Source organism: Pezoporus wallicus, unplaced genomic scaffold (genome assembly GCF_028554395.1).
Source record: "Pezoporus wallicus isolate ANWC-B61680 ecotype Strahan unplaced genomic scaffold, APGP_CSIRO_Pwel_v1 contig_8341, whole genome shotgun sequence".
Lineage (NCBI taxonomy): Eukaryota > Metazoa > Chordata > Aves > Psittaciformes > Psittacidae > Pezoporus > Pezoporus wallicus.
The window spans coordinates 3400601-3414804 of NW_026638083.1; the positions used below are offsets into that span (position 1 = coordinate 3400601).

Sequence of the window (14204 nt, forward strand, 5' to 3'; positions counted from 1 at the left end):
GTTCCTGACCCCAGAACTAAAGTTCCGCCGCAGGAGGGTTCCTACGGCGGCGGCGCGAGGCCGGGGCGGTCCCGATGGCGGTGGTTGGTGCTGAGCGAGCGCCGCCGGGCTCAGACTCCTCCTCTGCTCGCGCCCAGAGCCGGACTCCCCAGTCCGGCCTCTCCTCACAAGGCTGTGCGTCGCAACATCCTCCTTTGGCTTTTTTTTGCCCCCTTTGAGCTTCTGAGCCGATTTGTGTGCACATACGGTGATAGTTCACCAACTGGCTTGCGTTCATATATATTACCGCTGTAATTATCTAAGAGGTGCTTGTAATTAGCATGGATGTTGATGGTGACGTGGGGATATTGAGAGGGCAGGACTGGATTAATGCTGTCCAGTCAGCAATCACACAGGTGATGAGGTAAAGCAAACCCTGCCAAGTGCTTGCTTGGTGCAGAGGGAGCCGTGGCTCTTGTGTCAGCAGCTTCCCTGTCACATCGCAGTGTAACAGGGTCAGGGGAACACACATTGCCCAAAGGGTGGATGTCACTTGAACACTGGGGAGAAAATCCTGTCACAGCAAAGACATGAAGAAAACAGAATTGCTCAGTTACAAGCAAGCTTTTAATGAATGGGGTATCTCTTTAAGAAGTTGGTTTGGTTTTTTCCCTTTGCTCCTGAGCAGTTCCTCATGGTGATGTTGCAGCCAGTGGCAGATTCCGATAGACAGAGTTCCAGAAGTTCACATACTGGGATTTCAGATTCTGCTTCACAGAGTTTTGGTTCATCTTGTTGTTGATTTCCAGGTAGTAACTGCCCTCACTGGCATAGGGTGGCCAGGTAATGGGCACCTCTGAATTCCCTTTGTTAGGATCACTGGGCGAAAAGACATAGAAATGCATTTATATTAGGGCAGCTTGTGGATACAGCAAGGTCTGAGTTGTTTGGCAGGGATGCTCTCTGCTCAGGTGAGGCTTTAAGTGAGTGCAAAGAACATGTTGGACACTGAGACAAGCAATAGCAATTCTGCCTGCTAAGAGCAACCTGGTGACCTGCAGCCTCCCCCCTTAGTCCCCACTAGCATCATCCCTGGCAGCATGCAGCAGCTTAACTCCTGTCTGAACACCAGGACTTGGAAACAAACCTCATCATTAAGTTTGAAGTAGAATTCACAAATCCTGAAAATGCTTCTGCTGTCCCCAGGTGTTCTCTGGGTCAGAAGGACCCAGAGCAAACTCCACCACTGCGAAACAGAGCCAGGCTCACATCGGAAGTACAGACAGAGGACAACTAGCTTCTGGGAATTGCTCCTAAGAAGTTAATAGGCAAAGGGAGCAGGCTGAAGTGCTGCAGCAAATGTGGAACCAGAATCACTCACCCTGTCCTTGCAAAATTGGTCCAGTAAGCAATCATGGCCTTTGAAACAGTCCTGTGCTTGGGCAGGTAGCCCAGAGGTGTGGCAAAGGGTTTCCCAAACACGTACTGCAGGTCATCAGCATGGTCTGCACCTACCCAGCTTGGGTAGATGGGCATTCGGGATGGCTGGGAGAACAAGTAGCTGTATGTCTTGGCACTCCTGAGGAAATAAATGGACTTGCTAAACAGCTGCAAGTAGGGAGCAGAGAAAGGTGTGCAGATTCATAACCATACGCCAAATACCTGCAGAGACAGAGATTTAGCCTTGGAAGATGCTCACATGCACCTAAGAGGTGGTCTCAGGAGAAAACATCTTTCTATCTGGTAAGTTTTAGCTTCCATTTCTGATTCTCACCCTAACCCTCATATCATCCAACTGCCAAGTCTCATGGCATTAAACATTGCTAGGATGAATTGTGAAGTTGTTAGGATGCAAAAACTTGTTGTAATGGGAATTTTAAACAAATTTCTAGCATGACTGCTTTGCAGCATTAGAGAAATAGTGTTTATACAAGCTATGTGTGAGTGTGTACTCAGTACCAAAAAGCCTGCCTCCTACAAGTTCAGTTCTCTTAACCAATGCTGGGAACTCAGTGTTTTGGCTCCCAGGTGGGCTTTGGGCTCCTGCCAGGGCTGAGCTGCTCACCGGGCATTCTGCAGATGCAGATTCAGTGCCCACTGTGTGGGAATCAGGAAGATGTAGTCAGTAATCAGGTCCACCACTGTCTTTTTCATGGCCTCCTGCTCTGGGTTTTTGCCCCATGCTTGTGTGTAGACACTGTAGGTCTCATTGGCTCCACGCTCACCCCTGTCCAAAGTAAGTCCTTTGACCAAATTATAGATCTCGTCCCTGAAAAGACAAGTAGTATCAATTAATTGCAGACCAGCAGCTTCAAGTGGGGCAGGGCTCATGGAAATGGATCCCAGCCCTCACTGACATTCAGATTCAACCCTGCAGTTAGTGATGGTTTGGTGGAATAAAAGCCAGTTATTTCATTCCAGGTCTTAGATGGAGGGCATGTGCTTCAAGCTTTCTTAGCAGCACAGCCTGAGGGCAAATTGGCCACAAGTTCCTTTCATCCCCAAAGAGGAGTCTCACGGGGTGGGCACCTAGCATGTCTGGCATGTATCTGCTTTGGACAGAGAGCATCAGGGCTGCTAAGCCTATCCCTGGTGCTGAGTTCAGGGGGACCTTAAAGGAATATGGAGAAGCTTCTCCACTAACTGGCCCTTGCTTTTGAAGGCTCTGGACTTGGCACCATATGCCCTAGGCACCCTAACCTGGAGTGACATCCTGTTTTGAAGGTAGTACATCCTTCACTTACTCAGTGATTTTCACAAGTGGGCGATTGATAACAGGTAAATCAATGCCAGCAAACATGTGTCCATCCATGTTATTAACTCCAGCGATATAGTCAATGTCAGCAGCATTGGCAAACAGGTTCTCTGGCATGTCTGGGAGGAAGTCTCCGTCGATGACAGGAGTGAGGGCAAGTGTGTGAACCACAGGAGCTGCAGCACAAGACAAAAAGAGAGTCCATTAGGAGCTGAGAAAAGACAGATGTGTGAGTCATGGCATATCCCATGACTCAAAGAACTCTAGAAGGTATAGGCTGAGGTGAATGACAGCTTGGGCAGTGACTTCAGCATGGGCAGGATGTCACCCAGAAGCAGGGTGACCACAGGATTGCATTCAGCGGACTTCATGCCTGTAGGTGGGGGGGACGAGCAAGAGATCTGCCAGCCAAGTACCAGCAGGTAACATCAAAAATTCCTCTCTTCCACGCAGTCACTTTCCAAAAAGCCCTGCCAAAGGTGGGGAAGAGCAGAATTTCTCATCTCACCTGGCTGTGCTCACTCATTGTCAAGACAGCTGATTCCAGCCAGTGTGGCTGCACTATGCCACTGTGTGGCTGCTCTCTGACCCAAGCAAGCCTAAACACGAGCTATTTGCTAGGAGCGTGAGGAGAGCAAGGGGAGGACAGTGTTCTTGGGAAAGAAATCCCCAGAGGCACAAAACCAGAAGCATTCCCTACTTGGTGTACAAGTCCTACACTCCACCCAGTGACTCAGAGACCCAGGGTTGTGGTCAGTTATTTTTTTTGTAAGCTGCATTCTGGAATTGCTCTTGCTGCTTTCACAGAACAGAAAGCTCATATGGTTGCTCTGGAGCTAAGACATAGCCCTTTAATAATGCCTCTGCCTCTGCTGACATTGCTTGATGAAGTGTTCATGCAGCCCAATGGGCAACTGCCTGCAGAAGGTCACTGCAAGGTCTGTCATTATTGTACCTTTCTATAGGACACAAGCACTGCTTCAACACTTCTGGCAATTGCCCATGTCCCACCAAAAGCACAGAGAGACCTGGGTCACTAAGAGTGGAGGAGTCACCATAGCATGGGCTGGAGGACTTACAGGGCAGGTTGATCAGCTGCATATGGTAGGCCAGTGTCAAAGATTTGGGGTTGGAGATGCGCAGGCAGTTGGCTAAGGCGGTGGTGTTGTCTGTGGGGCATCCCACACTTTGTCCAAGCTGCAGCAGGGGAGAGAGAGAAACCTCCTAGCACTACCTTTTGAAAACAGGTTTCATTACCAGCTTCACAGAGGCAGAGGAATGGTTGGTTTTAATCTCAAAACAGCATGTTTCCAAAGCTCAGTTTGGCACCATGGCTCCTGCTGAATCCCTGGCTAGTTATGCCTTTCTCTGGAGAATCAGTTTTCTGTTTTTTTCCAGTCCCAAAGGCAAGACTTCCATGTTACCTTCTTAGCCCAGGTGAGTGGGTTCTTCTGAATGGCCCAGCTGCAGAGACCAACACCACTCTGGCTGATGGCTCTCCTGAACAGGCCCTTATTCTTTGGGGTCAACATCTGTGGTGCAAAATAGAAACAAGAGGGTTTCAGGTGCAAACTGCTAAAGAGATCATCACGTCCCAGACCCGGCTGATCCCTTCACAGCTTGTGCACCAGGCACTGGAAAGCTCTCAGATCTCATCCTGTTTAACAGTCTCAGCAGTTAAAAGGTGATATGATTACAAGAAGAGCAGAGTAGGGCCTTATGGCAAATAAATGCTATTTTACCAGAGGTCCCAAAAGCAAGGACACATCCCTACAGCAGTGGGATAGATTAAACTGAAGAGGGAGGAGAAGCCAAAAAGCAAAGAGGCCGAGCATTGCTGACCCTCAGCAGGAGAGGATGTTAATCAGGTGATACGTGTGGAGGAAAGCATCAGAATGCCAAGGGGATCATTTCTCTTGTCTGCAGAGAAAAGAAGTGGCTCTGGAGGACTCTGATAAGGACAACAAACCTGCAGGGAGACACTGACAGCACCAGCTGATTCCCCAAAGATGGTGATGTTTTCTGGGTCACCCCCAAAGGCCTTGATATTTCTCTTCACCCAGGCAATAGCCATCTGCTGGTCTTTCAGCCCATAGTTCCCTGAGCAAGAGAGCACCTGCCACTGAGTAAGGACAAAGCAAAGCTGATAAGCTGGGGACCCACAACAGTCCCCTGAAGAGGGAGCAGCAACCATACCTGGCAAGTTTGCATCTCCAGTGCTCAGGAAGCCCAGGGGCCCCAGGCGATAGTTGATGGTCACCACAATCACATTGCCCCGCACAGCGATCTCCTCACCATCATAAAGGTAATTATTGAGGAAGTTGGCTCCCTGGCTTCCTCCTAGAAGGAAGGCGCCGCCGTAGATCCAGATCATCACTGGCATGTTGGTAGAGACTGGGAGATGAGGAAGAAAAGCAGTGTGAGCCACAACATGTCTTTACAGAATGTGGCCAAGAAAGCCCACATTCTGTAAAGAGGCTGAAACTCCCAACAGGCTGCAGCTGAGGGACATTGGTTGACATGGTTCCCACCTTTCCCCCTGAAAATCAGTGCTCCTGCAGATGCCCACTATGGGAAAATAGCTGCTGAGAGATGCTTCAGGGCAATTTGTTCACAAAAGTCAACTGAGAATCTCCTCCCCAGGTCTCTGCCAAACACATACCCTGTCTCTTCCCCTGAGGGATCCAGATGTTCAGATAGAGACAGTCCTCACTCCCGCGAACATCAGTTTGTGTAAGTGTCACCTGCATGCAGCGATTTTTGAATTCTTTTGTCTGCAGTGTTCCTGAGAAGAGAGGAAAGACAGCAGGTCCTAGTTAGAGGCATCAACTCCATCTTTTGGTTCCAAGCTTCCATCCATCCATGCTCTCCTCTGTGAGTCCAGGGCAGAGGCAGCAAAATCTCCCCAGCCACTGTGACCACTCTGTGAGAATGACAAAGTGGGACCCTTCCCCATGTTAACTAGCTCTGGACAGCCAAGGCATGGAGGGGGAGATGGAGGTTCCATGCTTCAGTCTTGTCATATGGTTACTTCAGTTGCTTGGGAACACTTAGACACAGACTTTCAGACCCAGCATGAGTCTAAGAGTTTTTCCTTAGCAGTGCTTAGTAGATGGAAGCAAGCAACAGTATCTTTGGCTTGTCAAAACAGACTAAAGAGAGAGAAGCAAAAATAAAACCCCAAACCAAAGGCATTCAAAATCTGGATCTCACCATCCCAGCCAGGATGAGGTTTGGGGTCTTCCAGAGTCTTTGGTGGGGCAGCAAAGGGGATCCCTCTAAAGACGTCAACGTAGTCCCCAAAGAGTCCCCGTCGTTTATTCTCGCCTTCCACAAAACCTCCCTCGGTGAGCACCACACCCAGCTACATGTGGTACCATGGAGAAGAGAAAATCCATTGCACAGTTCTTCATGCCTCTGGCTTCCCATGTTGCCAGCACCCACACCTTGCCCTGGCCAGTCCCCCAGGTAGACCCACTCACAGCCTGCCTTCCCCAGCTGTCCCCTTGGAACCTTGGGGAAATGACAAGTAGCTGCCACTGGAGACGTTCCCATGCAGATGTCCTACAGGATGCGCTTTGAAGTAGACAGGAAGCAGCAATTCCCCTGCTCTCCCAAAGAGAATAGCAGAATCTGAGGACCTTCAGCTTGAAGATGTAAATCAGGCCAGACCTGACACAGAACTGTGCAGGAACTTTTGGAAAAACGTTGTTGAGAGCCTTGCAAGTTTTAGGGCAGGAAAATACCCTGCTTTGGCTGTCACAGTCTGCAGGCTCTCTTTCATGGGCTCCAGACCAGGTGTAGGAGTCCAACCCCCCTCTTGCAGGGGGATTGGACTAGATGATCTTTTGAGGTCCCTTCCAACCCTTGGGATTCTGTGATTCTGAGTTTACTCATTCAGGCAGGAACAGGCAAATTGTCTTGCAAAGCCATAAAAAGTGCTTTTGTACTTACGGTTGCAGCTTGTGCTACCACAAGGAAGGTGTACAAGGCGAAGCACAGGATCTCCCAGCGAGCCATGGTGAGCACACACCCAAGGAGCCAGTTCCTAAGTGGAGACTCATATATATCTAGCAGTGCCACTGTGTGTCAATGCCATGAACCAGTCTTGGCTCTAAATTAAACCAGAGGAGCCTCTACACACTTGTCCTTCAGTAGGCTGAGGCCAAACCATGGATGACGTAAGCTGGCATCACAGTGTGAGAGCCCTGCAGATGCTGCTTTTGTGGGCTGGAAGCCAAACCTAAGGAAATAGTTCAGCCTAACAAAACTCCAGAGCACATCATAAAAGCTGAAGCTTTGAGAAGCCTCACACAAGCGCAAGAGTCTCAAAACACACTGAACATGCAGTAGAGTGTATTATAGGCAACTAATGAGAAACCTTGTACTCGTAACACACAAGACTCCAAAAATGCCAGCAGATCCTTAATTTCTGTGATAGAGTGGTACCAATCCAGCTGGCAGTGGCAGACTTAAGAAGTGGCCAGCCTCTGTGGACCTGAAGCTCTGCTCCATTGCATGCATCCTTCTGTCTCTGCTAACTACCAGAGAAGTCAAAACAGGCTTGAGAAGCACACTGGCTCGTGAGGACAACATACACTACATACTGTGCAAAGGAGTTACTCACTGCCGGAAAGTGTTCTTTCCTGCTGGCTTTATTTCCAAGATCACCAGTGAGGTCTGATGCTCAAGTCATGGCCCAGGGTTTTCATTCCCCTTAGACAAGCAGAAGGGCAGCACCTGCCCTGGAGACTCCAGTAAGACTAGAGTGCTCTGTCCTCATGTACATTCCCTGTTTTCCATGTGGACACCAAGCCAGTTGAAGTGCACTTCCTACACATGGAAACATTTGGGTATGTGACCTCTCCTCTCTTCTGGTATATTACCAGCTGGTTTGGATTCTGGGCTCTGTCTTAGGAGTTTGTTGAGCTTTACTTGAGGACTTATTAGCCAGCAGTTATGAAAATACAGGTAATGCTCCCTAACATCACGAATGGACGACAGCCATCAGCAAGCACCGCAGTTAGTGCAGAGAGCTCATCATCCTTTTAGTACAAGTTCTGCTTTCCCACATCCTGGGCATGGTTGCTGAACCCTCAGCTCTCAGGGTCCAACAACAGAGACAGTGTTAGTCTAGCAGCAGCCAGACTGCTCCCTGAGTTCACACGTAGTCCAGAATTTCTGTCTCCATTTCATTTTCACTCCCATCAGAAGGCTTGAAGTCCTCTTCCTCCTCCTTTTCGTCATCCTCATCCTCTGCAGACTCATACGCCAGCTGCTCTTCACCATCTTCAGTGCTTGTTTAACCAAAGAAAGCCCTTCTGCAGGCACAGCTTATCAGGCTTCTTGACTGTGATGGGCAGACTGTAGTTATATGTACTGCATTTTGCTTTCACGGGCATGTCATTAGGGGCATAACCTAGAGGCGAAAAGAGAAAGCCAACAATGAACAGAGGATAAGCATGCTGCAGAATATCCCTAGCTCAGTAACAGAAGTGGTGGGCTGGTGTGCAAGAGGCAGGGTGATCCTTGGGCTACTGTGATGTTAGCAAGGTGGGGAGAGGAGAGCTGTCACATCTATAAAACCATTTAGATTGGGAGATGTGATGGCAATGACTGGATGCTAGCTCTGCCATGGACTTACTGGATGACCTCAGAAAGGTCATTTCCCTCAATTTGCCCTTTGCAACATCAGAGCAGGGGAACACTGTGTCCCAATATCTGGGACTTACTGTCCTGCGTGAGATGCAGAGGATCACCAACACCCAGCTGTTGCTTCCTTGCTCTGCCTTTAGCAGTCTCAGGCACAAGGGCAGATGTATGGACTTGCCATGTAATAGGCCAAATGCAGTGAAAGAAGTTTAGGCTTGTCTGGGTAGGACACTGATACTGGCTTTCACTGCATTCCAAGACCTGACAGGACAGATTTCAAAGATCTAAAATAATACAAACTGTGGAACTGAACACAGCAGTCTTGGTGGCATATAATGAGACTTTTTATATCAGTCAAACTATGGATTTGGCCATTTTTATCCCCAGATAAACAGACAATGACCATCGAGCAGCCAGTCTACTCTTCAAAAGGGCTGGAGATCTGTGCAGAAAGCACATTGCAAAATTCTTTTTCAGAACATGGCACACACACACACACACACACACACACACACACACACACACACACACACACACACACACACACACACACACACACACACACACACACACACACACACACACACACACACACACACACACACACACACACACACACACACACACACACACACACACACACACACACACACACACACACACACACACACACACACACACACACACACACACACACACACACACACACACACACACACACACACACACACACACACACACACACACACACACACACACACACACACACACACACACACACACACACACACACACACACACACACACACACACACACACACACACACACACACACACACACACACACACACACACACACACACACACACACACACACACACACACACACACACACACACACACACACACACACACACACACACACACACACACACACACACACACACACACACACACACACACACACACACACACACACACACACACACACACACACACACACACACACACACACACACACACACACACACACACACACACACACACACACACCACACACACACACACACACACACACACACACACACACACACACACACACACACACACACACACACACACACACACACACACACACACACACACACACACACACACACACACACACACACACACACACACACACACACACACACACACACACACACACACACACACACACACACACACACACACACACACACACACACACACCAAGACTAAGGAATACTATTTCAGAGCCCTGGCCAGCATTTCAAACACCTGCCACTCACTCACATTCCTGATGTGACATTGTCGTGCCTTGACAAACTATTATCTCATCCGTCATTTCAAGTAGAACTGCAGCTGTTCAGGACACCAAATATTCCCGCATCCGTGACAGAATGTGCCAGTACAGCCCTCCTCATTTGATAGATTACAGAAAAAACAAATGTGTATTTGGCTTGGGGCACAAAGGACAACTGATATCGAACAGGAATGGAACCCAAAAGCCTGTATTTGGGTCCCTGACATAATTACATAGGCCCGTATCTCACTCAATAACAAGGTTAAACAAGCACGATAACAAAAACACCAAAGAAGCAGCAGTAGTTACAACCACAAGAATTTTCAGTGAGGTCTGCATGCTGCAGTACAGTGCTCAAAGAGTAAGGCACGTACGTACCTTTCTCAGCTCTTCCTCCACCTTTTTATCCACAGGATTTGTGCACACTTTCTTCCAGGTGTGTACAGCAGCATCCAGTGGTTTAGCAGGGACCTTTGTCATCAAAGTTCACAAAGATAGCATTGTGTGGGCGACGGGCCCTGCTGAGGCCAATCAGGTTCTCACCAGACACCTGGGGATTGTTGTATCCTTCCTAAGAAACAGGGAAAGGATCAGGTCTCCTTTTTGCCTGTGGCACACACACAGACCTGGGGCCTTGACAAGAAACATGTGAAAATGGAAGCTTGTGCTCAAGATTTTGGAAGAGAAGGGACTCAGCTGAGTGAGCAATGGGTCAGTTTGTCTTTCACCCCACCTCCCTATCACATACTGGTACCATAAAGGAATCTTGTGACACCACTGAGGAAAGTTTGGGGAATTACCCCATTGCTCTGTATGAAATGCATTAGGAGCACAAAAGGCTTCACACTCTGCATTTGCTACTCTAGCTACTGCAGCTTGGTAGGTACATAGACCAGGCAAAATGGAAACGCAGTTAAGATATCTATGTATATTTTTTTAAGTGCCAATGAAGGAGCACGGTGAGAAACCAAAATATGCTTTTTGTGGGAGAGCTCACAGGTTGTTCTTCTGGCAAAGCCAACTGGTGACCAAGAGGGAACAGGTCCAGTGAGCACAGTCACAGGAACACATGGCACTGACTCTTGCACGCTCCCCCTCGGTTCCAGCCCGCTGGAAGCAGGCAGAAAGCCAGGCTCACTGCATGCCGTGCTTCCAGGAGCACGCTGGGGGAGGCCATCATCTTCACCCAGATCACCAGCTCCCCTCACCTGGCAAGGTCTCAAGTGGACTTTTGCTGGGGTTTCTGCTGTCCAGGCAGTTTCTGAAGGGTGCCTGCTTCTGCTGTGCCAAATCAAGAGGGGTAAAACAGATTAAGGCATCAGCTTAAACAGGAGAAATACATGAATTATGTATTTAGTTCTGCTCTGATGTTTCGAGAGCAGAGATCCTATAATAACAGTCAAGTCAGAATGGATTGGAGGCGTCTTCAAGTGGTTATACCTCAAGTAGAAGTGTATATCAAACCAGCAAATCATTTCACTACCTGTCCATTCCAGAACCAACACAGTTATATATGTGGCCAATAAAAATAGTCAATGGGAGTGTCTGTTAAGGGATAAGGGCTGTGGGTGCTACAACTGTTTGCAATGCTGTCCCCCTTTCTTTTTCTACCGAAGCTGCCCCTTTTTTAAGGTTGTAAATGTAATTATTAAAGTAATGAGGTGCTGTTTGGGATAGTTTTGCTCACAGTTTGCCTCTTTTTTTTTGATAAAAAAGGGAGGGGGAGAATCTGAGCAATGATGATGTCATTGGGGTACCCCAGTATTTCTGGGTTGTGGCAATGATTTTGTGGAGGAACAGGTGAGTAGAGGATGGGGGGGTCATCTGAAGAAAGAGCGGGTAACAGCCCAAGAATGACTGAAAATTTATAAGTGTAAATAGATAATATATATAATATACCCAAAATATATAGATGTGTAAACATCTATGCCATATAAGGTTTTTAAAATGCACAGAAACCCTATTTATAGACTTAAAAACTCGCATCCACCCTCTAACTAAACGGTGAAAATGTAAAACTATCTTGAGAAGCTGCCCCTTTCCCCCTTATCCTTTCCTCCCTTTTCCCATCATGATTCATAGACAATTCCCCTAAGCAAGGACTTTCCATGGCAGGCCATGCCTGTAGAGCTGCTGCCATAGCACAGAAATATTTTGCAATATATTGCAGGATGGGCAGACAAGGAGTATCCCAAGCTAGCAGATGCTTGGGAGGCTCTGTCTCTAAACTAACTGATAACTAGAACGATGGTGTGAAATAACTCATTCATGTTTAGTGGGGCCACTAAAGCCTGTTACCTCACCACAGACTTACAACACAAACATCGCTCTTTAAAGCTCCTTTAGAAGACCAGCCTGAAACAATTAACTCATGTTTAAGTGGGGCCACTACATCCCACGGACTTACAACATAAACATTGTTCTCTTTCTACAGCCTAAGTTAAGCTAAAAAGTACTTTATGTTTTCCAGGCACTAGCTTTCCTTATACCAAGCTTCACCCCCCCCTTTCTTTTACCCTTACAAATTCTTTTGCTGTGTGACTCCGTTTTGATCAAGAGATTTGAACCTTTTTAACTTGTTGTCTAGTCTTGTGTCTTTAGTGTGTTTTGTTTCTATTATTGTAAACTCGTATAGTTATATCCACATAACCACACCTATGATTTGCGAAAGCCAATACATTTATGTGTTTATCACACAGTGTAATCTTTAGATGGCAGAAAACTCCGTAAGCAAGCCTTAGACCAACTGCTCCCACATCTAAGGCCTTCAGCTCGACGGCCAGGGCAAATCAGCAGCAGAGCACATACAGATTCTGCCTGTTCTCTCTCCCTCCTTCCCCGCTGCACCGAGTTGCGTGCGTGCCATGGAAAGGTCTTTGTGGGGGATTCAGCCCCAAATCCAGCTGTGACCCCCTTTCTTCAGAGGACCCCCTCAGTCCTCTACTCACCTGCTCCTCTGCGGAATCATCGCAGATAAATAAAAATGCGTAAAGAGAATAAAAAGCGCAAGAGCAGAATGTGATTATAAACTGCTACAAAGCAAACGCAAAGCGAGAAAAGCGAACAAGCCTGAAAGAACCTCCAATAAGAGTTCCCTTTGCAACTTAGCCCAGCCCCAATACTGCAGAGCCTCTTCCTGAATGTGCAAACCCAACAGCGTTTCCCCCGCAGGCACCACCTGCACACACGGAGCTCCTGCCCCAGCTTGGCCACCTAAAACTCCGTCTGCCCACGGCCGCTCCGGTGCCCGCTCGGCAGCATCCAGGGCTGGGGATGTGCTCCTGCAGAAAGCACCCTCGGGTCTGCTCAGGGAAGGGCCCTTTTCTCTCTTGGGCGGGAGGGAGGGGCGGGGGAGGGGGGGACTGTGAGGGGGGTGAGAGGAGGAGAGGGAGGGAGGGGGGAGGTGGTGGGGGAGTGTGGCAGGAGAGGGGGGCGCTCTATGCAGTGCTATCCTATTTGGACCTGTAAGTTTTTCGTTCTGAACAGCAAAGTGTCTGAGGATGTCTTCTCACAAGGGCAGTGAAAAAAGCCAGGAGGGAAAGCGTGGCCGGACTGCTGTGCTGGTGGAACCGTTCAAGACATCTCCAGCTGGAGGTGACGGGCAACAACCAGCAGGCATGCTGCTCCCTTCACCAAGCTACTGACATTTAAAACACGACTCCTGCTTCCACCTCCTCGCCACTGCTCTGCTTTGGGTCTCCCAGCAGTGAAGATTTCAGCTGACAACCCAACACAGCACACAAGTGGTAAGAAGCAACCTCAAAACTCTGCCTCCAGGAAAGGAAACGTTCAGAACCCAATGACAAAAATGGCAAACCGGACCAATAAGGAACCTTAGGGAACCTAAACCCCTCCTATAAATATAACACCTCCGAAAAGAAAGCCTTACAGAAACACTTATTGACGCTGGGGAGCGGGCACCAGAGAAGCCGTGCGCAGACGGAGTTTCAGGCGGCCAAGCGAGGGCAGGAGCTCCGTGTGTGCAGGTGATGCCTGCGGGAGAAACGCTGCTGGGTTCGCAGAACCAGGAAACTGCTCCGAAGAGCGCTCCGCGGAGGATGGAAACCAGGCGGGGAGAAGCAGGTTTCGGAGCCCGCTGCCTCTGCGGCACCGAAAAGGTGAGCGTGTGCTGCCACCGTGTGTCCAAACGCCGGTACTGCAGGTAGTGAAAATGGAAAGGGGGGGCGCCGGGCGCGGCTCGCTGCTGCCATCTTGTCTCGAAATCCCGATACTGATGGGAGAGGGGGGCCGCGCTGCGGTCCCGGGAACCGCCCGCTGCTCCCCTTCCCTGTGGAAAATTGAGCACCGAGCCCAAATGAGATGTACACACAGTGTCTTCTCTGGTTTGGACAGAAAACCAGCAACCACAGAGAAGCCATGCTTTCTTCAAATAAGAAAAAGGACTTCTTTACAGTTTCTCTCTTCTACTCTACATTTGGAAAATCACATGTTTTGGTTGGAAAGGAAAAAAGGTTACAAGCTAAAATCCTT

At 48.7% G+C, this 14204-nt stretch overlaps 1 protein-coding gene across 1 annotated transcript; it reads right to left on the reverse strand.

The window, feature by feature from the left end:
• Positions 1–671: 671 nt before the first annotated feature.
• Positions 672–6791, reverse strand: CEL (carboxyl ester lipase). Its single transcript, XM_057409233.1, has 11 exons — positions 6689–6791; positions 5948–6098; positions 5397–5519; positions 4931–5128; positions 4704–4834; positions 4159–4266; positions 3814–3931; positions 2724–2910; positions 2045–2248; positions 1361–1558; positions 672–858 (listed from the first exon to the last, which is right to left on the reverse strand). The coding sequence occupies exons 1-11, from the start codon at positions 6752–6754 to the stop codon at positions 672–674; spliced, it is 1671 nt and encodes a 556-aa protein (XP_057265216.1). The 5' UTR covers positions 6755–6791.
• Between the last annotated feature and the right edge of the window lie 7413 nt (positions 6792–14204).

Bases quoted from the DNA above. Each gene is read 5' to 3' on its own strand.
- CEL (XM_057409233.1), bottom strand. From the start codon at position 6,754: ATGGCTCGCTGGGAGATCCTGTGCTTCGCCTTGTACACCTTCCTTGTG. The intron at 6,099-6,688 runs GTAAGTACAAAA...TACCACATGTAG, and splicing joins TGGTAGCACAAGCTGCAACC to CTGGGTGTGGTGCTCACCGA. The intron at 1,559-2,044 runs GTGAGCAGCTCA...TTATTTCCTCAG, and splicing joins CTGCATCTGCAGAATGCCCG to GAGTGCCAAGACATACAGCT.